The sequence below is a fragment of the Ovis aries genome, chromosome 20, assembly GCF_016772045.2.
Source record: "Ovis aries strain OAR_USU_Benz2616 breed Rambouillet chromosome 20, ARS-UI_Ramb_v3.0, whole genome shotgun sequence".
Lineage (NCBI taxonomy): Eukaryota > Metazoa > Chordata > Mammalia > Artiodactyla > Bovidae > Ovis > Ovis aries.
In genome coordinates, this window is record NC_056073.1 from 29,064,547 (window position 1) to 29,090,251 (window position 25,705).

The 25,705-nt window shown below is 41.0% G+C and overlaps 1 protein-coding gene and 3 non-coding genes across 6 annotated transcripts; 2 read left to right on the plus strand and 2 right to left on the minus strand.

Moving 5' to 3' along the window:
- The first annotated feature begins 3,788 nt into the window (after positions 1–3,788).
- Positions 3,789–17,854, plus strand: ZNF311 (zinc finger protein 311). 3 transcript variants are annotated; one of them, XM_012101050.4, is made up of 7 exons: positions 3,789–3,824; positions 5,085–5,393; positions 5,754–5,829; positions 11,334–11,425; positions 11,741–11,867; positions 12,501–12,605; positions 15,142–17,854. In XM_012101050.4, exons 2-7 carry the CDS (start codon positions 5,385–5,387, stop codon positions 16,728–16,730), a joined length of 1,998 nt encoding a protein of 665 aa, XP_011956440.1. In that variant the 5' UTR covers positions 3,789–3,824; positions 5,085–5,384; the 3' UTR covers positions 16,731–17,854. The 3 variants fall into 3 exon arrangements, with proteins under 3 accessions (XP_011956440.1, XP_014958030.1, XP_042093081.1); XM_015102544.4 differs by having other exon boundaries at positions 3,789–5,393; positions 5,751–5,829; XM_042237147.1 differs by lacking the exons at positions 3,789–3,824; positions 5,085–5,393; positions 5,754–5,829 and having other exon boundaries at positions 11,722–11,867.
- A 2,757-nt stretch (positions 17,855–20,611) lies between these two features.
- Positions 20,612–20,693, minus strand: TRNAL-AAG (transfer RNA leucine (anticodon AAG)). The gene has a single exon. It is a non-coding gene; the product is annotated as a tRNA-Leu (tRNA).
- A 3,410-nt stretch (positions 20,694–24,103) lies between these two features.
- On the minus strand, positions 24,104–24,175 carry TRNAE-CUC (transfer RNA glutamic acid (anticodon CUC)). The gene has a single exon. It is a non-coding gene; the product is annotated as a tRNA-Glu (tRNA).
- A 574-nt stretch (positions 24,176–24,749) lies between these two features.
- TRNAF-GAA (transfer RNA phenylalanine (anticodon GAA)) lies at positions 24,750–24,822 on the plus strand. Its single transcript has one exon. It is a non-coding gene; the product is annotated as a tRNA-Phe (tRNA).
- Positions 24,823–25,705: the final 883 nt, after the last annotated feature.

Consider the following 25,705-nt stretch of genomic DNA (forward strand, 5'->3'; position numbering starts at 1 on the left):
ACTGGAATGGGTTGCCATTTCCTTCTCCATGTATGAACCAGCATCTCCTGCATTGGTAGGTGGATTCTTTACCACTGAGCCACCAGGGAAACCCTATCCTTACAATGAGCTGAGATTAAAGAATTTATTACAGTTTTACACATGCAGCAACTGAGATGCAAAGCAGTTAACTGACTTTCCCAAAATATCAAGCTAGTCAGTGGCAGAGCCAGGAATCAGGTCTTCAAAACATAAGACTGATGAACTTTCCATAACATTGTTTTATAACTAATGTGCCAAGTGCTTTCAAATCTCCTTTATTTTTAAACAGATAGAAGCCCCAATAGGTCTGGAAGACTGTTTTTATCAAAATAGCCCCAGTGTGAGATCCAGGACTCTGGAGTCATTGCTTTCTTTTCTAATGTTATCCTCTTTGTAGTTTTAGGCAGAATTTTAATCTCTTGGGCCTCAGGTTTCTCAAGAGTGAATGAATGAATTGTACTTGGTCAAAACTAGGGTCTCTTTCAGACTTGCAGTTCTATTATTTGAATCATGAAATTTGATGCCAGGTAACATGTTGTGATTTCCGTATATTGTCTCATTTGGGAAACATGGACCTTGCTTAGGTTCTCATGTATCCGGTTACCAAGTAATTTAGTCTGAATTCAATCTCATAATGAACTTAATTTTATTGATTTTGATAAGCTGTAAAAGAAGTTATAACCATTCACAAAGCTATGCAATCACTCATCCCACTGAAAGGAACCAAGACTCCTTGGAGAAATGGCTAATTCCAGGTCTGGAGAAGGAGATATAGAAAATGATCCTGAAATATCTTGTCCTGCCAGAAATTTAAAAAAAAAAAAAACTATCAAAGATTCAGAGTTAGATGAAACAAAATAAAGGTACTCCCACTGGCAAAAGATGGAATCACTTAAACATCAAAAAGAAAAAATAATAATGACTGCAATTAAGACTCATTTGACAAAAATAAACTCAAAATGGATTAAAGATCTAAACGTAAGACCAGAAACTATAAAACTCCTAGAGGAAGACATAGGCAAAACACTCTCCGACACAAGTCACAGCAGGATTCTCTATGACCCACCTCCCAGAATATTGGAAATAAAAGCAAAAATAAACAAATGGGACCTAATTAAAAGCTTCTGCACAACAAAGGAAACTATAAGCAAGGTGAAAAGACAGCCTTCTGAATGGTCGAAAATAATAGCAAATGAAGCAACTGACAAACAACTAATCTCAAAAATATACAAGCAACTCATGCAGCTCAATTCCAGAAAAATAAACGACCCAATCAAAAAATGGGCCAAAGAACTAAACAGATATTTCTCCAAAGAGACATACAGATGGCTAACAAACACATGAAAAGATGCTCAAAATCACTCATTATCAGAGAAAAGCAAATTTCACCCAATCAGAATGGCTGCGATCCAAAAGTCTACAAGCAATAAATGCTGGAGAGGGTGTGGAGAAAAGGGAACCCTCTTACATTGTCGGTGGGAATGCAAACTAGTACAGCCACTATGGAGAACAGTATGGAGATTCCTTTAAAAACTGGAAATAGAACTGCCATATGACCCATCAATCCCACAGCTGGGCATACACACTGAGGAAACCAGAAGTGAAAGAGACACGTGTTCCCCAATGTTCATCACAGCACTGTTTATAATAGCCAGGACATGGAAGCAACCTAGATGTCCATCAGCAGATGAATGGATAAGAAAGCTGTGGTACACATACACAATGGAGTATTACTCAGCCATTAAAAAGAATACATTTGAATCAGTTCTAATGAGGTGGATGAAACTGGAGCCTATTATACAGAGTGAAGTAAGACAGAAAGAAAAACACCAATACAGTATACTAACACATATATATGGAATTTAGAAAGATGGTAATGATAACCCTGTATGCAAGACAACAAAAGAGACATCAATGTATAGAACAGTCTTTTGGACTCTGGGAGAGGGTGAGGGTGGGGTGGTTTGAGAGAATGGCATTGAAACATGTATATTATCATATGTGAAACAGATCGCCAGTCCAGGTTCAATGCATGATACGGGGTGCTCAGGGCTGATGCGCTGGAATGACCCAGAGGGATGGGATGGGGAGGGAAGTTCGAGGAGAGCTCAGGATGGGGAACACATGTACACCCATAGCAGATCCATGTTAATGTATGGGAAAACCAATACAATATTGTAAAGTAATTAGCCTCCAATAAATAAATAATTTTTTAATGACTCCTTTGAAGAAAAAGAAAAAAAAAAACTCCTTGAATGTTTTTATTAATCTGTGAGTTAATGATGCTCAAAAAGAGAAAACAATAAGAAATATTAGTTACCAATTACTGCATAATAAACTACCCCCAAATTTAGAGTCAAAGAGCAAATACTACCTCACACAGTTTCTACAGGTCAGGAACCTGAGAGCAGCATAAAGATTGGTTCTGGTTCTGTCTTAAGGTTGCAGCCGATTTGTTGACCCAGGCTGCAGTCATCTGAAGGTTTGGCAGAGAGCTGACAGTTCCACTTCTAAACTCACTCATATGGCTGTTGGAAAGCTTTAGTTCCTCACCACCTGGGTCTCTCCTTAATGTATGGCAGCTGGCTTTCCCCAGTGTGTGATCTGAGACTATGGGAGAAAAAGACACACCAAGATGGACACCACAGTTTCTTTTATTACCTAATATTAGAAGTAACATAACATCATTTCTGCCATACTCAATCGGTCACACAAACCAACCCTGGTATAATATGAGAAGAAGCTACACAAAAGTATGAATACTGGAAGGCAGTGCTCATTGATGGTTATTTTGAAGAATGGTTAATGTATAATAATAGCGGCCATGGCACCTATGGCACCGCTGTTTACCCTGAAAACTGGCAATTAAATAGAAAGGTAAACATTTATTCTGTCTTTTCTGTTAGAACTCACATTTCAGAATAACCAAACAACCCTGAATTGATAGGTTAAGGAGACAGAATCCTTCTTTTAAAAGGAATTCCAAATAATAAATGTGGGGGGGGGGGGATACTGAATTAGGAAATCCCGGTTTTGCAATAAAATACTTGATTCAGGCAAAGATCATCAGTGGATGAAACCACCAGATGAAAGGTTGATGAACTTTACCTGAAAGGATCCAACTAGCAAGTGCTGATTCACTGATCAATCTCAGCATCGCAGAGAGTGAAATTATCTGACTTTATATGCCTCCTGATGTAAAGTAAAAGGAAGTAGGTAGCACCAAGTAAAAATAATGCTTACCCATTAAGGTAAACCAAACTCTAAACCTTTAGAGCTAACATCTAGTTAACAAATACAAGGCTAGAGAAACAGATTAAATGGGGATGGACTTAGACCAAGCCAGCATGCGGAATATTCAGGACAAATGACCAAATGTGTACGATGGGGGAGAAAGTGAAAGATGGAGGAACTATTCTAGATCTAAATTAAAAAAGAGGTAAGACAAATAACCAAATAAATTACATAGACTTCAGATCTTGATTCAAAAAAAAGTAGCATATTTTATCTATTTGGGAAATTCAAAATGGACTCAGTATTAGATGGTACCCGGGAGTTATTTTAATTTTGATAGGTGGGATAATGACATTGTGGTTCTATTTTAACAGATGCATTCTGAAGAACGTAAAACAAGAAATAACACGTTTGGGGCTGCGGTTGCGGAGGGTTTCTAGGGAACTCCTCAACCAGCGAGTTGATGATTTCCTAGAAAGTCACCGGAAATGATTATTGCAGGACTAGGAAGTGGAGCTAGAATAGATTCCTTTATTCTGTCATTTCTAGAGGAGAATATCGGCAGGAAGGTCTGTGTCTCCAGCCAACGTGGGATGGGACTGTAGCTGACGGGCTTCCAAGCTGCCACTGGGGTCTCCGAAACCACCGAGGGGCGGCTGGAGGAGGCCGACGCCGCCACCTGCTTCACTTAAATCTTAATACACCTCCTCCCAGGGGCCCGGAACGGCGGGCAGGGGTGGGGCGGGGCTTTGGGGCCAGGTTCCCCGGGGTCTGGAGTCCGCCGCGAATTCCTGCCCCACCAGGGCTTTTTCCTCCGCCTCCCTCGCGCTCTTCTTGCTCTCAGCGACCCCTTACTTTTTTTTTTTTTTTTTTTTTTCTCATTTATTTTCTTCCCCAGCATCCATTCGTGCGTTCTTTCATTTGGCCAGTTTCTAGCTGAGCGACTGCTGGTGCAGGCACTGTTTTAAACGTTGGGAATATATCAGTGAACAAAATAGACAAAAAGTCCGTGCTCTCAAAAGCCTAGGAGCTTACATTATAGTGAAAGGAACACCTACAATAAACAATGGAAAGTATATAATTAATTTATGCACCTGTTGGAAAGTGCTGTATGGGAAAGCAAGGCATGTCGTGATTGGAAAAGAGGGGCTAGGCTGTAATTTTAAATAGGACACCTGGAGTAGGTTTCCTAGGGAGGATTACATGCAAGCAAACAGTTGAAGGAGGCAAGATTATTCATCTTGAGGATAGCTTGAGGTAGAGGGAACAGCCAGCGCAAAGTCCGTAAAATGGAACCGTGCCTAAAAAGGAAGAGAAAGATCTGTGGGACTGAAGGGGGTTAAATGGGGGGGGTGGGGGGAGAATAGTAGGAGAGGTAATAGCAACCTTGTAGACTTATATGCCACTGTAAGGACTTCAGCTTTTATTTTGAATGAACAGAGACGATGCAGTGAGATTCTTTAGGGCCTTATATGCTACTCCTTATTTTGAGTAAGATAGACACTTTGAGGGCTTTTAAGCAGAGAGGTGAAATAATCCAACTTGTTTTAAATGGCCCACTTTATTGTATTGAGAAAAGACAAGTAGAAGACAAAAGACAAGGACAGAAGCAGGAGACTAGTTTGATGGCTAACACAATACAGGTCAAGGCAGGCAATGGTGGCTTGGGCCAAGATGGTGGCAGGAGAAGTTGTATTCTGGATATATTATCATCTTCAGTTTATTCCTCTTCTCCCTAATCTCTCATAGATAATCCAGATTCTCAGTGATCCCTTCTTTTCACTTTGGTCACATCCCTCTATTCTCTCTTCCCTTCATCAAATATACAGGAAAACAAGGTATGGGATCACCACTAGCTTGTTACTGCTGATGAACCCCACATCTAGGGCAGTATTGATACATCAAACCAAAAAGCAGCTGCCCTATGGGTCAGGAGGAGTCTTTTGACTGATCTCACCAAGGCTTGTATCCCTGAAAGGAGGCTGGTATCCACTGGAGCCACTTCAAAACTGGTTATCTGGGCAAAGCCAGGATTGACTTTAGGAGCTGGATCCAACCAGCAGAGAAGAAACTGGGACAGTGTTAGAAGACTGGAAAAGAAAAGAAAGAAAGAAGACTGGAAAAAAGACATGCAGCAGGTAAAAAGAGGAGAATCTGCAGTATATCACAAGGAGGAAGAAGTGAGTCCAGGAAAGGAGGAAAGCGTTGAAAGTGTGGTGGGCTTGGATTGACTGTAAGGAAGTTTTCTCCTTCAAAATACTTTTTCTGGATTACATGGTGATGTTTTTAAGTTATAGAATAATTGGATGCCATTTCTGTTTTTCATAAGGTATATCAGAGACTGAGCCCATGTTTTTCTCACCCTTTTTGGTAGTTTGGAGAGTTGACTTCCATGAATAGAACTTTATAGTTGGTTGCATAACCAACCAATATGCAGCTTCCCATAAATTTTCTGTCCCTCCATAACTTCTCCAAATGTTTTCTATTCCTTGCAGTAGATCATGGAATCAGATGAGAGTCCAGGATCACCAAATCAGCTTTGCATCCCTGATAGCATGTTCCTACAGGAAAGAGGTAATGTACACAGGGTATTGTGGCAGGAGTTATGGCAGCTAAAAATGGGGCAGGAACACAGACTAGGTGAGAGATGCTCCTGGGGCCTGGAAATATGCTCATTATTGAGTATTTATAGAAAAATCTAGTATTTCTATGCCAGGCTTGGCCTGGTATTGACAGGAACTAAAGTATTCCATTTCTGCCCTCATCTTAAATCAAATTTGGAAAAAAATAAAAATTCATAAGAAAAGATTTTTCAAAGCAGTTTATGGAAGATAGTGAATGTATTCATCCACTTATATGTTCAACTCGATATATATTTGACAAGTAGCTTACATATGTGTATATGTATATTTGCACATGTTAAACTTGTATAATTTGGTAATGCCTCCCCAACCACAGTTTTACTAACATGTAAATTTTGATTGTATGTCATTTTATTTCTGTACATCTGTTAACCCTGAGATTTTTACATTATAGTATAGGTATAACTGAGAAATAGAAGAAAAAGCCATGGCAAAAGAAGGAGCAAAGGTTCTGTTGTGAAACTTTGGGAAAAATAAAGAAGGGGAAATGTGGGACTGGGCTTTAGAAATGCTCTTTGGTGGCATATATGAACAGAAAAGTGGATAAGATTTGTATGCTGTGCTAAGTCTCTTCAGTCGTGTCTGACTCTGTGTGACCCTATGAACTGTAGCCCGCCAGGCTCCTCTGTCCAGGGGATTCTCCAGGCAAGAATACTGGAGTGGATTGCCAGTCCCTTCTCCAGGGGATCTTCCCCATCCAGGGATGGAACCAGCATGTCTTACGCCTAACCAGCATTGGCAGGCGGATTCGTTACCACTAGTGCCAGGTGGCACTAGTGGTTTGTATAGACAGAGGCTGTTAGAGGCTATTAGACAGAGGACTAGGCACCTGGACACTCCTAAAATAGGCTTTTAGGATGATACATATTATGTGCAAAGAAAAAAAAAAGGTAAAATGAATTTCTAAGCATATTATTGGAACTTCCAGAAGAGAAATCTTGAAACTTCTACTGTAAGGTAATCATAAAGGAAAAATTAATACTATAGAACATATTTATCACAATTTTAAGAGGTAGAAAATAATGGATATTGCTTAATTTGGTTGTCAATTTTATTTCATTTTTTTAAAGTTTAAAAATATATATAATTTTATGGTTCACATCGGACCTATGTATTCCAGTCCTCTTTTTCTCCAAAGATTTTGAATTATCTTCCTATAAGTGATTTTTAGGGCCATAAAGTTTACAATTACTTAGCATAATATGTAAATGAATTAATCTCATCCTGGATAATATCTGTACATTGCTTTAACAAATAGTTTTGTCATGGGCTGAATGTTTCTATCCCCTCAAAATTCACATGTTGATGCCCTAACCCCCACCCCAGTGTTATGATATTTGGGGATGAGGCTTTGGGAACTAATCAGTTTTAGATGAAGTCCTGAAGGTGGGACCCCAATGATGAGATGAGTGTCCTTAGAAAAGGGAAAGACTCTCACCCATGTGTGAATTCCCCCAAGTTCATTTTTAACTGACCTTTCAAATTCAGAAACTAAGAAATAAAGTTTAAGAATCACTACAGTGAAGAGAATTCCCTCATACTGCAGTCGTTAGGACTGCTGCTGTTGCCTAAGTTCAACCACTGATGGGAGAACTAAGATGTCACAAGCCCCAATGCACAGTTCAGTTCAGTCTCTCAGTCTGTCCGACTATTTGCGACCCCATGGATTGCAGCATGCCAGACTTCCCTGTCCATCACCACCAACTCCTGGGGAAAAAAATCACTACAGGGGTTACCAGGGGCTGAGGAGAAGGAAAAATAGAGTTGTTGTTTTGTTGTTTAATGGGTATAGAGTTTCAGTTTTGCAAGATGAAAAAGTTCTGGAGATCTGTTATGATTTTCAGTTCAGTTCAGTCGCTCAGTCATGTCCAGCTATTTGCGACCACATGAACCGCAGCACACCAGGCCTCCCTGTCCAACACCAAATCCCGGAGTCCACCCAAACCCATGTCCATTGTGTCAGTGATGCCATCCAGCCATCTCGTCCTCTGTTGTCACCTTCTCCTCCTGCCCTCAATCTTTCCCAGCATCAGGGTCTTTTCAAATGAGTCAGCTCTCCGCATCAGGTGGCCAAAGTATTGGAGTTTCAGCTTCAACATCAGTTCCTCCAATGAACACCCAGGACTGATCTCCTTTAGGATGGACTGGTTGGATCTCCTTGCAGCCCAAGGGACTCTCAAGAGTCTTCTTCAACACCACAGTTCAAAAGCATCAATTCTTCTGCACTCAGCTTTCTTTATAGTCCAATTTTCATTTCCATACATGACAACTGGAAAAGCCATAGCCTTGACTAGATGGACTTTAGTTGGCAAAGTAATGTCTCTGCTTTTTAATATGCTGTCTAGGTTGGTCATAACTTTCCTTCCAAGGAGCAAGTGTCTTTTAATTTCATGGCTGCAGTCACCATCCACAGTGATTTTGGAGCCCAAAAAATAAAGTCAGCCACTGTTTCCACTGTTTCCCCATCTATTTGCCATGAAGTGATGGGAACAGATGCCATGATCTTAGTTTTCTGAATGTTGAGCTTTAAGCCAACTTTTTCACTCTCCATTTTCACTTTCATCAAGAGGCTCTTTAGTTCTTCTTCACTTTCTGCCATAAGGGTGGTGTCATTTGAGTATCTGAGGTTATTGATACCTCTCCCAGCAATCTTGATTCCAGCTTGTGCTTCTTCCAGCCCAGCATTTCTCATGATGTACTCTGCATAGAAGTTAAATAAGCAGGGTGACAATATACAGCCTTGACGTCCTCCTTTTCCTATTTGGAACCAGTCTGTTGTTCCATGTCCAGTTCTAACTGTTGCTTCCTGACCTATAGGTTTCTGAAGAGGCAGGTCAGGTGGTCTGGTATTCTCATCTCTTTCAGAATTTTCCACAGTTTATTGTGATCCACACAGTCAAAGGGTTTGGCATAGTCAATAAAGCAGAAATAGATGTTTTTCTGGAACTCTCTTGCTTTTTCCATGATCCAGCGGATGTTGGCAATTTGATCTCTGGTTCCTCTGCCTTTTCTAAAACCAGCTTGAATGTCAGGGAGTTCACGGTTCACGTATTGCTGAAGCCTGGCTTGGAGAATTTTGAGCATTACTTTACTAGCATGTGAGATGAGTGCAATTGGGCGGTAGTTTGCGCATTCTTATGATTTTAGTGTGGTACATTTGTTACAAGTGATGAACCAATATTGACACATAATTATTAACTAAACTCTAAACTCCCTTTGGCAACCCACTCCAGTATTCTTGCTTGGAGAATCCCACGGACAGAGGCTGCCGTCTGTGGGGTCGCACAGAATCAGACATGAGTGAAGTGACTTAGCAGCAGCAGCAACAGTTTATATTAGGATTCATGCTTTGTGCTATACAGTTATATGGGTTTCTACAAAAGAATAATACTGTATATCTGCTATTAAAGTAGCATGCAGACTATTTTGATGCCCTAAAAATTCTGTTCCACATATTCATCCTCCACCCCTCAATGTGAATATTTTAACACTATTGAAATACTTAGAAATAGTTAAAATGGTAAATTTCCTTTTTTTTTTTTAACCACACTTTCAAATAGTTTTTTAATGTAAGGAACACTTAGGAAAAAAGGCACTACAAAGTAACAAAACTTTTGTAATTTATGAAGAAGATATGGTAAAAATCCAACTGGGATGCATATGGAGGAGAGTTTGAGTTAAATAAGGGTATGCTTTGTCAAAAATTTAAGATTTATACATTTTACTGTATATAAATTTTACTTTAAAAATAAGAATGGAAACAAATATTCAACTTTAGTTAATGATATGTGTCATAATGTTAGGGGTGATGTATGCTGATGTCTTCAACTTACTTTGAAATGCAACAAAAAATAAAATGAACTCATAGATAGTTAGAAGGACAGATATATATGATAAAGCAAATATTGCAAAATGTTAATAGTAGAATGTCAGTGGTGAGTATATGGATGTTTCCTATACAGTTCTTTCAAGTTTTCTGTATATTTGAAAATCTTCATTATAAAATGGTGATTGAAAAAAAAATTGGGAGGTTAAAGTTTATTGATATTATAAGGAAAAGAACTGTTATGGAACATTTCGGAACAAAGCGTGTATCTGCTGTGAGCTATGTGCCTGCCAGGTGGTTGGTTTCCCAACCAACCAACTTTTTGAGACAAAGAGTTATAAAGTAACAGACTTTCAGAGGAGATAGTCGAGAAACTGTGTGGAATCCACAATGATTGAACACAGACCTGTTTTGATCAAAAGTTAAGGGTGACCTAGACCAAAGAAGAATCTTCTTGACATATTTCTGAAGAAAGAAGCCAGTTTTTTCCTAAATTGAGGTTTTGGTGAAATTGAAGTGAGAGTTTTGGGGTCCTGAGGCCAAGGGATAACCCTAGAGTCTTACCAATAGGTGACTTCAGACCAGAAAGGAATGGTCTTAGACTAGGGAGTATGTTGATAACTATCAAGAAAGATAAACCACTATAAACACTGAAGCTACAGAAAGGCCAGGTTGGCCTGCAAGGAATAAAACAGGGCCCCATTAACCCGTAATGTGAAACTGTACTTTTTTCCCAAACCATATGGATCATACCTGGTCATTTGTACACTCTGAAAAAGTTTCTTTCGCATTTTAAAAAGTGGTGTGTATTATACTATACTGGGAGGGCAGTTGGGGGCGGGGAGCTGAATTGCTTAATACTAGGGAATTAACAGGAAAAAGACTAAGAATCAAAGGGGGAAAGTGATTTTCTCTAATAAGAACGAGAGAAAAAATTTTTCTAGTGAACTAAGTGGAGGTAGACCAACTAGTAAGTTACATAAAGAAGGAAACTTTGGACCTATCCCTTTTTATATATATTTACTTATATTTCCTTTAAAAGAATATTTATTTGGCTGCATTGGGTCTTAATTGCGGATGCAGGGTCTTTCACCTGATAGTTGCAGTGCCCAGGGTTAGTTACTCTGTCGCAAGTGGGATCTTAGACCCCTGACCAAGGATCAAATTTGTGTCTGGACCACCAAGGAAGTCCCTCCGTGGATATTTCTGATCCATACCTCTCCTTTTTTCCCCTCCACCTCCACCCCAAGTCTTTCTGGACAAAATTACTGCAACATTCAAATATAGGAAGCCAAGCTGTCATATTAAGCTGGTAGTCAGTGATTTGGGCCTTTTAGGTCTTCTAGGGTTAAGGGAGACAGAGTAAAGGATTTAGTAGGTGAGAGAAAAGAAGAGTGCACTTGCAGTTGGCTTGTCTGCTAGCCAGGTCATGATACCTCACACTGGAAACTGAGACTAGAGGAATATCGGAGAAAGAGGATACTGTAACTCAGTCAACTTACCCCCTAGATCAGAGCTTCATAAGCTTCTAGGTTGGGGGAGAAGAGGATGAAAGTAGGCTTCATTAACACTGTGCTGAATTGACTCTAGACTTATATCCTTTCTTTCAGCTCTACCATTTCCTCAGTGCCCTGCCTTAGCCAGAGATGGAAGCCAAGGAAACCTGCCAGGAGCAAAACATACAGTGATGAGCCAGCCTCGGGTGAGCTAAGGCCCCTTCCTTCCTTCCTGAAAATATACACTGTCTCTTAAATGTGGCCTTGTCCTCACTCCCAGGTGCTCGCTCTCATAAGGGATGCTTTTTCGGATGACAGACCATTTGTGGATTGTTTGTTCTTTTGTTATTTTTTGCTGCTGAAAGCCTATGTTCCTTTTCACCTCGTCCCCAGATACACACCAAACAGTAACAGCCTTTCACTTCTGTAAACCTTCTCCCTACAAATTCTTTTCTTCTGCCTCTGTTTCCTGAGGGAACTATGAAATTTCCTCCCACAACAGCAGGCGCATGTTATTTCAGGAGTCCGTGACATTTGAGGATGTAGCTGTGAACTTCAGTCATGAGGAGTGGCAGTGTCTGACCCACTCTCAAAGGCACCTCTATAAAGATGTGATGTTGGAAAATTATGGGAACATGGTGTCACTCGGTAAGAACTTTCCCTGCACTTGGCTTAGTACTTTCTCCCTTCTTTTTTCTTTTCATTGCTTTGTTGATGTGTATGGGGTCTCGTATTGAAAATCAGAGCCCTTGTTCTTTATCATCAGCATCTTCCTCCCAAATTAGTTTTGAGTTATCCCTGTTTACATAGCAAGATAATTTCCTGGCTAACTTACTTGCTGTTTTCTGATTCTCTGAAGTGAAACTCTCTCTGAATAGAACAGAAATCCTTAGCTTCTGTTCTCCCTAGATTCTTGCCTCCTCAAGCCTCTCATTTTCCATTAAATGCTCTGTATACATCACCTAGTCATGAACTCCTTCCTAGTGACTGAAAGCAGATTAGCCTTCCCCTACAAACTCCCATTCTACTAAAAAGAACAGGGAAAATATAACCAACCGGCAGTTTTCCAGAAACTTTCTTTGCCTTTCTGAGTATTGACTTCTGAGAAAGTCCTTCAACCTGTTTCATTTACAGGTTACCAGACCCCTGAATAAACCCTTTTCTCTGCCCAAATAAACATTTCTTTCCTATTTTCATATGCAAACAGAGGGATCAAGATAAATGTTAGGACAGTTCTTTGTTGCTATACACACTTATTCCTTCTTCCTTCTGTACAACCAGGATTTTCATTTTCTAAACCTCCTTTGATCTCCTGTCTGGAGCAAGGTGCAGAGTCCTATGTTCAGGATCAACAGGACTGGGAGTTCCTGAGCTGCTCCTATCCAGGTGAGTGCTAGAGAAGCTCTCTGTCCCCTTGTGTGTTCCATGTGACAAAATGGTTATAGAATGTTCTTAGTGGTGGGCCATCCATCCTCAAGGGCCCAGAGGAAATCTATTTAGGAAATCTTAAAGGCAGAGAAAACATATTATTTGGGTAACTATTCTGTCATTATCTAATTGGCGCTTTGCAACATATCTAATAGAATTTTTTCGAGTTCTTGCAAAAAGGCTCTGACAATTTATCTGCACTCTGTGTATCATTTACTGCAATCCTCAGGGAACATTGCTTTTCTGCCTCTGGATTTTAGGGGGTTTTGTTTGTTTGTTTCAGGACCTTCCTTCTTTCAGAGTCCTGAGCCTTTGACCCTTGTCTTTTTGTATTCTCTCTTATTGTAAAGTAGGATGACTGACAGTGCTAACTTTTACCTCTTTCCTGGGCAGCAGTCTCATGTTTCTAACTCCTGATTTTTATTTGAATATTGCATTGTCATCTAGGAAGCAACATATCTAAAGTCAAACTCATCTCTCCCTCCAAGGCTGTCTCTTCATTAAGCTCTCCCTATTTCTATATCTGGTTCTACCTCTTTCTTACTTTTCTTTCCATTCCCTGAACCTCTTATGTAGTGAGTCATGAAATATTACCAGCTCTTCATTTAAACTATTTTCTACATTTATCATTCAAAAAAAATTGTCCTTTGCTTACAGGGCAACTCCAGCTTTCCCTATCCAAATACCTACTCTTCCGTCCTACCTTCCATCTAAAAAGCATAATTGGGCAACTGTTATGTGCCAGATATTACATAACATTCTACAGATAGACAGTCAGATAAGATATGGGACCTGACTTCAAGAAGCTTGTTTTCTACTGGGGAAGGCAGATAGGTAAAGAAGTAATTATACAGTCCAGTATGATGGGAGTTACTGAGATATATAGATAAGGATAAGCACCTGGTATACATAAACAGAGAGGAAAAACACCTAAATCTGACCTGGGGACCAAAAGACTGCAGGAGGAATGATAACTGAGCTAAGTTATGTGGAATAAGTGAGGTCACTTCATTGAAGGAGGGGAGAGTCCTAGGCAGAGGGGAATAAGAATGTGAACTCTGAATAGTTCAGTATGACCAGAGCAAAGGACTTGCAGTAGCCAGTGGAGACACTACAGGAGCAGTGGACAGGGGCAACATCATGACTGAATGAGTTTTTGGTAAACTACAGACCTTGAACTTTATTCTTATACTAACAGGTAAGATGATTAAGTACTTAGTTCAGTGTTGCAGGTGCTTTACACACATTGACTCATTTCATTATCATGGGTAACCTAGATCCCATTTTACTGATAAAAACAATGGGTCACAGAGAGAAGTTACATCATCCTCCCTAGTTGGCACAGTTGTTAGGTGTCAGAACTAGGACAGTGAGCTGGGGCTCTTGACTGTACATTTTACTTCCTGTCTGGTTAACTATGGAGCACCACTGAAGTGTTTTAGGCTAAAAAGTGATGTGATTAGATTTAATTTTTAGAAGGAATAATCTAGAGGCAGTGTACAAGATGGATTAGAGAGGAAGCAGACTAAAGGACTTTTGAGGGGTATTGAAGTTAGCTAGTGAGAATGCGTTAGAAATAGCAATGAAGAAGGGATAGAATTAGCAGATAAAAAGAGATAGATTTGGACTCTGGTTGCCAATAGTAAAAATTAACTCAAGCTAGCTTAAGCAAAAGAAACAAATTTACTTATTATTCAGGGTGTCATGGAACTTAAGAGCAAGTATACAGGAGGCTTAAGAAGGGCTGGAATGCCATCAGGCCCTGCTTTCCAGCTGTCTTCTCTGCTATTCTGTGGGTCTGCTCAATTCTTCTTTCTTGGCAGATCAATCTCTGCTTGTCAGTCCCAGTGACAGAGCTTTCTATCCCCTATACAACACCCATATCCCAACACCACTCAAATTTAAGTGCTAAAGGTCTAGCCATCTTCAGAGCCGGGCCTTACCTGCTTTCATATCATGATTCCAGAGTTCATGAGGAGAGAATCTGGCCTGGTTTGGATCAGGTCTTCCCCAGATCTAACCTGTCCTACCCAAGTGGGCAGAGGTACACCACAGAAATATACCTCTCCAAGGTCCACTGTCAGGAACAAAGCAGACACATCCTTACAAAGGGGGCTACACTGGCACTTGAGCACCACCTCTGCAGCTCACTTCACCGGTAACATTTGTAAAATGTTAGTGAGTATTAGAATGAGTTGAAAATGATTTCCAGTTTCCTGTTTAGGGGCTTAGGTGTATGAAGTTATCGTTTGTGAAACTAGGAGATTCTAGAACATGAGTAGACTTTGGAAGGATTTATGTCAGGTTTACTCAGTTTTGAATATCTTCATACTTTTCAGTGTTTCAGCCTCCTTTGACCTTTGCCATAATGTTAGCAATTCTTCAAGCGTGAGAAAGTCATTTACTCTTCCAACAACTTGCCATTGCTTCCCCTGTTCCAACTCACTTATCTCCTTTCCTCTGGACATCTGACATTTTTATTTTCTTGTTTAAGTATCAGCTGCCAAGACATTGCCTGAGAGTGAGAAGGCAAGATCAGAAGAGGAGGTTTTTGAAAATGGAGAAGTATGCTGGGTGAAATTTAAAAGTCTCCTAAAAGTTGTTTCCCAGGATCCAGAGGCTGGAGAAGTTTGTGTACAAGATGTCAAATTAGAGAATCAATGGGAAAAGCCTATGAGAGAGAAACGGAGAGAAGAGAAAGAAAGCTGTGAGAAAGTGACTTTCAGGAAAGGAAAGAACCAGAAGGGACTTATAAAACACTTCAGTCCAAACTCAGAATGTATTCTGTATGGAATTCTTACGGAAAAGAAACAGCATGAGTGTACCCGATGTGGCAAACACTTCAGTTGGCATTCTGATTTAATTCTCCATGAGCGAATTCACTCTGGCGAGAAACCCTATGTGTGTAATGAGTGTGGGAAAGCATTCAAGACCAAAAATCAACTTTTCATGCACCAGATAATCCACACAGGGGAGAAACCCTTTAACTGTACCCAGTGTGGGAAGGCCTTCAGTAGTAGATCCGCTCTTTGCCGACATAAAAAGACCCACAGTGGGGAGAAGCCACACCCGTGCAGTGACTGTGGGAAGGCCTTCAAGACCAGGTACTGTCTCAGGATGCATCAGATCATCCACACAGGAGAGAAGCCTTACGAATGTAGTGACTGTGGGAAGGCCTTTCAGTTTAAGCATTCCCTCATCATCCACAGCAGGAGCCACACTGGGGAGAAACCCTATGCGTGTGAGGAGTGCGGGAAGGCTTTCAGCGGGAGTTCAGACCTCATCAAACACACAAGAGTCCACACTGGGGAGCGACCTTATGAGTGCAATGAGTGTGGGAGGGCCTTCAGCTGGAGCTCAGACCTAAGCAAACACAGAAGACTCCACACTCAGGAGAAACACTGTGGGTGCCCTCGGTGTGGGAAAGCCTTCAGCAACGAAGCAGAGCTCACCAAACATAGAAGAATCCACACCAAAGAGAAGCCTTACAAGTGTAAGGAGTGTGGGAAAGCCTTTCATCATAACTGTAAATGCCGGGCTCATGAACGAGGACACACCGGGGATAAGCCCCATCGATGTGGGGACTGTGGGAAAACTTTCCAAGATCAACACTGCCTTACCATCCATCAAAGAATCCACACTGGAGAGAAACCTTATAAATGTTCAGAGTGTGGCCGAGCTTTCAGTGGGAAATCAAACTTGACCAATCATCAAAGAATCCACACCGGAGAGAAACCTTACAGGTGTAAGGTGTGTGGAAAGGTCTTTCATCAGAGCTCAGTCCTGAGACAGCATGAAAGAATCCACACGGGTGAGAAGCCATTTACCTGTCATGAGTGTGGCACGTCTTTCCGTCAGAGCTCAGCCCTGATTGGACACAAGCGAGTTCATACTGGAGAGAAACCTTATGTATGTGAGGAGTGTGGAAAAGCTTTCAGAGTGAGCTCAAATCTTAGTAGACATAAGAAAAGGAAACACAGAGTGTGGGAAATCCACAAACTTGGGGAGAGTGGGAAATCTCCCTCTCCAGTAACTGGTTCTCAGACCTTTTCGTTCATCAATATTTTGACCACCAACACCTGAGAGTAGTGATTCTGGTGTTTACACTTTTCTTATTTCTCCTTCTACTTCTTATACTGATCCCTCTTGTCTCCTGTGTTGGTTCTTCCTGGTTCCCTGACCCCTCTAATTGTGAGATCTCCCAAGCCTTTGTCCTTGACCTTCCCATTCAGTGTTTCTTCGGTGAGCACATTCACTTCCAAGGTTTTGTCTATCAATAATAGTACTGTAATACTGCATACTAGTGCCCTACACATGCCAGGCACTATCCTTTACAGTTTTAAATCATTTAATCATACAATGTTCCTGTGGGATGAGGAAATTGAGGCATAAAAAAATTAAGAAACCTGTCACAGATCCTGTAACTGGTAAATTCTAAACAAATGCCTGCTGAATGCTCAGACTTCTCTGAGCAATTTCTGTAATCCTGTACCACATTTCTTGAATGTGAGGCTATACCTCAGTTTAGCACAGAACATTTTTTTGATTAATAAACATTGATCACTTTTAGTAAGTTTTTTTTATATTTTTTGGCCACAGTTCTCAGTTCCCTGACCAAGAACCAACCCCATTCCCCTAAGTGGAAGTAAGGAGTCTTAACGACTGGATCACTAGGGAAGTTCCAGCAAATTTTAAATTAAAACTTAAATGGTACTCTTCTACATAGATTCAGAATTTCTGAGATTCAGCAGAGAAGGAAGACAAGGCAATGGCAGACTTTTTTAATTACAAATAAGTAGAAGTCAAGTGTGAGCTTCCTAGGTGTCACAGTGGTAAAGAATCCACCTGCCAATGCAGGAGATGCAAGAGATGCAGGTTCAGTTCCTGGGTCAGGGAGATCCCCTGGAGCACAACATGGCAACCCACTCCAGTATTCTTACTTGGAAAATTCCATTGACAGAGGAGCCTGGTAGACTACAGTCCATGGGGTTGCAAAGAGTTGGATGTGACTGAGTACACACAGAGAAATCAAGTGTACACAGCTCAAGTGGAAGTTTACGTATGGAAGGAGCATGAAGCCTGTCCCACTTTGTTATAAATGTACTAAAAGGTCTTCAAGGTGTTGATTTTTAAATACTTGTTTTATCTATCTGCATGACATATGAAATAGTCTTTCACAAGGCTTAATAAATGTATCTTTTCAAGTCTTTCAGTGTCTCTTAACATCTATCCTTTCTCTTTCAAATGTTACAGGTTATTACTGCAGACAGAGTTAAATACACACATGCAATAAGGCTAAGGAAATGGCAACCCACTCCAGTATTCTTGCCTGGAAGATCCCATGGACAGAGGAGCCTGGTGGGCTACAGTCTGTGGGATTGCAAGTGTCAGACAAGACTGAGCAACTAAACCACCACATTCAATAAGGCAACTAAGATAGAAATTGAAAATCCTAGAAGAGGATGCAAGTGTGTGTCAGTTAACATAATGACCATAATTCAGAATTGAATTTTGTTCTAAGTTCCCTGACTGGTCAAGAAAGAGATGAGCAGTGGGTTACCCAGTATTTGTCAAAGGTGTTTAACAAGCTAATGTTTTTTAAAACTAACAAGTTTAAGAAATGCTGGCTAGGTGGGGATTTTTCTTCCCTTAAAGACTTCTCAGGGTTTATAATATACTGATGTCATTTCTAAATTTTAAACAAAGGAACTGTAAGAAGCATTGCTTTCCCAAAGGGAAGGACAAAAAGAATCCTATTTGGAGGAACACCTTCATGCCCTCTTGTTTCACAGAAAACATTTTGGGAAATGGTTACACCTTATCTAATTGGACAAAGAGTCCAAGATATACAATTTTCTAGTAGCAAATTGCAAAGGGAATTACATGGCTTATTACACAATAGACAGATTAAACATTGGTCTTTAGGTTCAGTGTCTACAGTATATTAGAGCATGTTCCTTATATAGGCACTCCTTATATAGTTTGTTGAAGAAAACTGAGATGAAAACATTTAGGCTCTAACTCTAAAATTGTTTCTATAGAAGATGAAATTCTGTATATGTGGCTTTCGGATGATACAATGTGACTTAAGAAGAGAGTTCAGGATGTGTCTGGAGGATTCATAGTGCTTTTCCAGTCTTTTTTGAGTATGAAGACCCCTTATTTGATGATGAAAACTTTTCACCAACACCCTGTCCCTCATGCATACACATACTACAAGTAGTTGTACTTTAATGCTTGATGGCAAAATGTTGTCATGTTCTCCAGAAATCTGAGGTTTCATTAATTACAACAGCATATATGCTTTTGTAAAATGTATATACATGTTCAGGATGTTTATTTTACCTCCAAATTATGATGTGCATTTAGATTTTGGACTCAAAAGTCGTTAGCCCATCATGAGAACCCTCAAGTGCATCCTTTCATGTCGCTTCTTTAGTCCATCTTCTAACAGAATCTGGCAAAGTTTCCATTCCAGTTTAAATTCTGGACAATCCTAGAGTGTTGCTGTTTTGTGTTATTGACTTGCAGAGTCATATCTTTCAAATACCGGTTAACTGAAGGAGGTGGCAAGCCTGACATCCCATTGTGAAAGTTGAGCAACCTTTGTATTGACCCCAAATAGAGTAGACTTCATCCTCATGAGTCCATTTTCAACGTGACCATTATCTCCCTAAAATAGTCCTATGATCGTGACACCTGGCTTTATTTGTTTTCATTGAAGTATATAGTTGATTTACAATATTTTGTTCACTTCAGCTGTACAATTGCCTTTAAAATTCCCAACTGACTCTCAGTCCTGCAGTAAAAATCCCCAAATTACTAGCTCAAACTCCAGGAATCTTTTGATATTTCTTTAACACTGAAAATGAACATCATGAAAAAACACTGAAGAAGTTTCAGATATTTTACCTGTGGAAAAGTCAGCACATTTTCAAAGAATCCTAAAGTGGGGTGACAGAGAAGGCAATGGCACCCGCACTCCAGTACTCTTGCCTGGAAAATCCCATGGACGGAGGAGCCTGGTAGGCTGCAGTCCATGGGGGTGCTAAGAGTCAGACTCGACTGAGCGGCTTCAATTTCACTTTTCACTTTCATGATTGGAGAAGGAAATGGCAACCCACTCCAGTCTTCTTGAGTGGAGAATCCCAGGGATGGGGGAGCCTGGTGGGCTGCGGTCTATGGGGTCGCACAGAGTCGGACACGACTGAAGCGGCTTAGCAGCAGCAGCAGCAAAGTGGGGTGAACGCTCAGTCACTCAGTTGTGTCTGACTCTTTTTAGACCCCAGGGACTGTAGCCCACCAGGCTCCTCTGTCCATGGGATTTGCCAAACAAAAATTGTAGAGTGGGTTGTCATTTCCTCTTCCAGGGAAATTAGGATAGACGACTCTGCTATATAGTTGTAAATTTCGGAAAATGTTTGTATGCCCTCGGGTCAAGAAAAGATTTTTCAAACAAGCCGAAAAAGACGATTTTGATACTTTTCTCCATTCCCATCCTATAAGTATTTCCAAATTAAAGGACACTAAGTAAGTGAGCTGAGAGAAGCTGGAGAACGGATAGTGACTATTTTGAGTATAAATTATTCCCTCGAAGGCACTGGAAGGATCTATATTGAATTGCAGGGCATTCCCAGGAATCTAACATCCAGTCATTTGTTTGTAATAAGGATTGTATGCATCAAAGCACTTTTTGTTTGTGTTATTGTTGTATCCTCGGGGCCTAGAATGATGCCGAAAATATACTGGCAGCTCAAATAGATAGACTAAACAACAATGTATAGACTAATAGATTATTTGAGCGCATGTTTTCCGTTGAGCATTGTTCTGGGGTAGTTACCTATGACCCTTGGGTAAAACGGGGGAAGATAAACACTGACTTTGTAGGATATTAGAACTGCCCACTTCGGGCATGAAGAAAAGTCGTCTAACATCAGGCAGTCTCACAATAAAGAAAACAACCTTGGCAGCGGTGGGATTCGAACCCACGCCCCCGAAGAGACTGGAGCCTTAATCCAGCGCCTTAGACCGCTCGGCCACGCTACCTCTTCCGGCTGGTGGCCTTTCCTCATTTTCACTAAGAGTGATAGTCTTCCCTTTTCGGTTCCGTCACGTTCCCCTCCTAGGACACTTATCTGGCGTTCTCCTCACCAACATTGGCATAGAATTTCTGCCTGGCGTTCAACCACCACCCAGCCTGATCCCTGATACCTTGTTTCCCCACAGTTGAGAGTAGCGGGAAAGGAAACCAGGGGATCTGAGCCGCCCTCCCGTTTGTAACCAACCCTGGAGGAAAGAGCTGCAGGTGGTCGTGTGGGTTGCAGGTCCGCGGTGGACCATGATGTTCAGCGCAGCCGCGACACAGCTGCCAGTCCAGCAATGGTTTTGGATGAGGGAACGCTAGGGGGAAAAGACAACCCGACGAAAGGAGCAGAGAGCCCAGTTCTCAGGACTAACGCGGTCTCTGCAGAAATGCCCCCAGGACCAAAGGCATTGGGCGGTTCATTTTGAAACGCCAAGGTCTGAATAAAAACTATGAAGAGACGCGGGTTCCATCCCTGAAACGGGAAGATCCCCTAGAGAAGGGCATGGCAACCCACTCCAGTATTCATGCCTGGAGAATCCCATAGACAGGAGTAGCCTGGCGGGCTACAGTCCTTGGTGTCCTAAAGAGTCAGACACGACTGAAGTGACTTAGGATGCATGCATGCATTATCCTTAGCTGCAATACTTTAGCAATTACCAGGTGTTCTTTTCTAAGGAGATTACCTTAGGAAAATCACTAAGAAAAAGGATTCTCAATAGAGCAAAAGCAACATAGTGACCCCCTACTCTTCCTAGAGCTTCTTTCCCTAGTTTCTCCATATATCCCAAGTTAGGAGCCTCTTTTTTCATCTGCTGTGTCATTTCGAGCCCTCTCCCTGGTTCTCCCTCTCGGTCCCTCACAACACCAGTAGACTCTCCTCCACTATCAGTACTATTAATATATACTCCCACCAGTTCTGAATGGCAGTATGGACATAATTTGATGGAAACTGACTCATTGGAAAAGACTCTGATGCTGGGGAGAATTGGGGGCAGGAGGAGGAGGGGACGACAGAGGATGAGATGGCTGGATGGCATCACTGACTCAATGGACGTGAATCTGAGTGAACTCCGGGAGTTGGTGATGGACAGGGAGGCCTGGCTGCTGCGCGATTCATGGGGTCGCAAAGAGTCAGACACGACTGAGCGACTGAACTGAACTGAACTGACCACTTTGTGACAAGTTAACCCTCAAAGACAAAGAGCAATGATATCCTCCTGCTAGGTACTAACTAGTTTAATACTTCATCAGCATCATCTTGATCCATCAAAGGCATCAATTCAGAGACCAGTTTTCTCTTTTTGAGGTTTGCATTCCTCCGTGGTAAACTAACAAGGGGAAAAAAGAAAATTGAAGAAATAAATTGAGATAAACTGACTATATCAAAGATTGGGCATCAAGAGCCCACTCATTCATTCAACAAGTATTATTCCTGGGCACCTGGGTGCTAAGCTGTACACTGAGTATTCAGTAGAAACATTTGACCAGTGCTATCCTCACCCTCAGAACTACCAGGGAAGGCAAACATTCATCAGGTAATTATAACTCAGGGTTGTAAATGCAGGAGCGCTGCTTTCACATTGAGTTCAAAGAGCTAACTTAGCATAGATCTGGAAAGGCCTGGTTGGAAGAATTTATGAATGCACTGAGGAATGTATGTTGGAGTGAAACAGACCTGGTGAGAAGTGTAATAGGGAAAGTTTGGGTGGAGGGGGGCCAGGGTCAAGATTGAACCTGCAACCCCTTTCCTCCAACAGGCCCTCTCCTGGAGGGAAGACAGAGATTCATGAAGGAGTGAGATATGGAAGCAGAGAGAAAGAAGTGAAGGAGAAATGATCTCCATGCAGAAGAAGAAAATTCAGGTAGCTTTCAAAGAAGAGTCCTTTGTCTCTAATCCAATTAAGTTTATGTGGAAAAATTAATATTTAGAAAAGCATCAAACACATTTAAGGGTTCTACACAGTTCCTCTCTAAAAAACAGATATTAAAAAGAAATGAAGCAAAAGATTCTTGCTACATAGAAAGGAGACAAAATATGACATCATTAAAAGAAGATGTTGTTCAAGAGGTGTTTGCCATCAGGCCTATAGGTTGATTCCCTGTGAAACATTAAGCAAAAAAACACAACAGCTTCAGTATAAAGAAATTCGACAAACTACTGCTTTTATGCTTGGAGAAAAATAAAATTTCTTACATAAATTGATATTACATAGGTGTTAAAATGTATTAACATAAGAAGACTGTTGACAAAATAACAAAGGAGTGTCCCAGCTCAAAGAGGTTTTGAAACTTGGGAATTTATATTTGGGGGTTGGGAAAGAGCAGAAAATGTGCAATTAGTTAGAAAGAGTGCTACTGTTTCATTTAACAAGATCATAAAAACACCATCTGTTTGTAGAGTAAGATCAGGGACACCATGATTTCTATCTGGAAACTTGTGGAAAGTTCAAATGCGCACTGAACTTTTATAAGAAATGAGAAGGAAATAATAAGCAATACACCTGTGACTGTTATTTAGACAAACCAAGTAACAAATATTCGTGCCCCAGTACTGTCAGACAAAAGCTAGTTATCACAAAGGCATGAAACTGTCAAAAGTCAGGAGACTAACAGGATCTGCTTTCCCTCAAGTAGTTATCAATAAATTTCTCAGGTGCGCATTCAGACATGCTCAATACTTTGCCTGTTTCTTAGTTTTTGATAGTTTTCCTTTAATGATCTAGCCTTCCCCTACTTTCTTTCTTAGCAAACCCCAGACAGTTTGCAAATTCGTAGCAAAAGAGAGGTGGAGACGCTGGGGAGATCAGGCAGTCTGGAGCTCGCCTAGGCCTAAGATTCAATTACCGTGCCAGTAATTCTCCGGCGATCTCCCTTCTCCCAAAGCAGTGAAACTAGAAAATCCACTAGAGAGAGTGCTTTTCAAAATTCCAGCTGCTCTCCCGGATTCAGAAACTCTCCCACAACCAGTGAAGACAAACGTCCAGAAAATAGCTTCTCGATTTCTTTCATCTTCATTCGTAACTGTTTTTTCATTATGTTGTGCTAATCTCGATCAACTCCTAAAGCTAATCAATTGCCTCCAAAATTTCCCTCTCACTGGATCATCCAATCGAATAAATTAAAATTTGGAGGCATTTAGGAGTAGTGGACAGTTTTTTGATCAATGACAAGTAACTAACTCATTTACTCATTCTTTGTAAACCATTGAAATTTACATCATTTGTCATTTTGAGCTTGGAATATCAAAACCATTTCAGGGCTTCTAAACTGAAAATGTTTCATATGAAAATTAAAAGTTAGCTTGCATACACTTCTAAAGTTTCCACTGTGAGGGAACACTGGTAGCATAAAAACAAAAACAGACTACCTATTCCCTGACCGGGAATCGAACCCGGGCCGCGGCGGTGAGAGCGCCGAATCCTAACCACTAGACCACCAGGGAAGGTGATAGAAAACTGTTAAGAAAAACCTACGAGGCTAATGCTTCGTAGGTACGAAGTGGCACTGTAACAGGATCACTTTCGTTTTTACCAGGACCTCCCGTCCAATGGCAGTCCACTCCAGCACTCTTGCCTGGAAAATCCCAGGGACAGAGAAGCCTAATAGGCTACAGTCCATGGGGTCGCAAAGAGTCGGACACGACCGAGCGACTTCACTTCCCGTCCGCACCAACCAATAAAATATGGAAAAGAGGAAGACGTGGCAACGCCGAAGAAGAAGAAATCGGGGCATGTAGCTTCATAGAGTCTCTTTCCCTGCGCCAGACCTGTGGATTTACTCAGAAATAAATTGTAGATTTAACGAAGTCATTATGGCAGTTCTTAAAACATTAATTTGTAATTGTCTTCTCTTTCTCTTTATAAATTGGTGACCCATTAGAAGATGAAGTCCTTTTAAATTTTATCTTTGACTTCCTCAAAGGGCTTATCGTAATGTTTATCAAATTCTTAGTAAGTAGTGACTAAAAGGGCAGGGAATAAAGTCATTACACATTATTTTAAAGCCGTGTGGGCGGAGCCGAAATAGCTCAGTTGGGAGAGCGTTAGACTGAAGATCTAAAGGTCCCTGGTTCGATCCCGGGTTTCGGCAGGCAAACGAATCATTTTAATATTTATTAAAATATTGAATGTACTAATGTAAACAAAATACACACAGAACCAAAAAAATACTCGACTTTTTTTTAATCTCAAATTCGTAAAGGAAGACACAAGGGGATTGTGCAAAAAGACGATTATTTCAGTCGGAGAAACCTAAGGATGGACTTCTGCTGCTGCTGCTAAGTCGCTTCAGTCGTGTCCGACTCTGTGCGACACCATAGACGGCAGCCCACCAGGCTCCCCCATCCCTGGGAGTCTCCAGGCAAGAACACTGGAGTGGGTTGCCATTTCCTTCTCCAAGGATGGACTTCTACATTTCTCTAAATGGAAGTAGTTCCAAATGTGCTAAAGGAAAACCACTTTCCCTTCTTTTTTGTAATATTTAGTGTATATCTTCTTTCTTGGTTCGGATTCTGTTCCATTTATGCTATGCACCTCTTTCTTCAAACCTACACCTTCTTCATCCCCATGGAATTACTCCAGCAACCGTAAGCCAAAGTCAAGGGGACTCCACTTTCTCCCATTCATTTCTACTTAATGATTCCCCCTTTCTTCCTAATCTTATTCTCTGCCAGGTTCTAATGCAAAGGTGACCAGTATCCCAGGTAGATATGAAAAAGGGAAATTTAATATGAGGAATATCAATTACATAATTTTCTTGACGTCATTTTCCTTCAGTAAAAATTTATTGAATAAGTGGACTCCTATGTAATTCTGAAGAGAGAGAGAGGCAAGGCAGGAGAACTGAAGAAAGTTTCCTAGAAAATGAAGTCATCTGAGTTGAATTGAAGAGGTAGCTCCTGGCTGGAAGAGAGTGCGGGCAGGGTGCGTGGTAAACTGAGCCAGAGCCTTGAAAGAAAGAAGAGTCATGATAC

Bases quoted from the DNA above. Each gene is read 5' to 3' on its own strand.
- ZNF311 (XM_012101050.4), top strand. The intron at 11,868-12,500 runs GTAAGAACTTTC...CTGTACAACCAG, and splicing joins TGGGAACATGGTGTCACTCG to GATTTTCATTTTCTAAACCT. The intron at 12,606-15,141 runs GTGAGTGCTAGA...TTCTTGTTTAAG, and splicing joins CCTGAGCTGCTCCTATCCAG to TATCAGCTGCCAAGACATTG.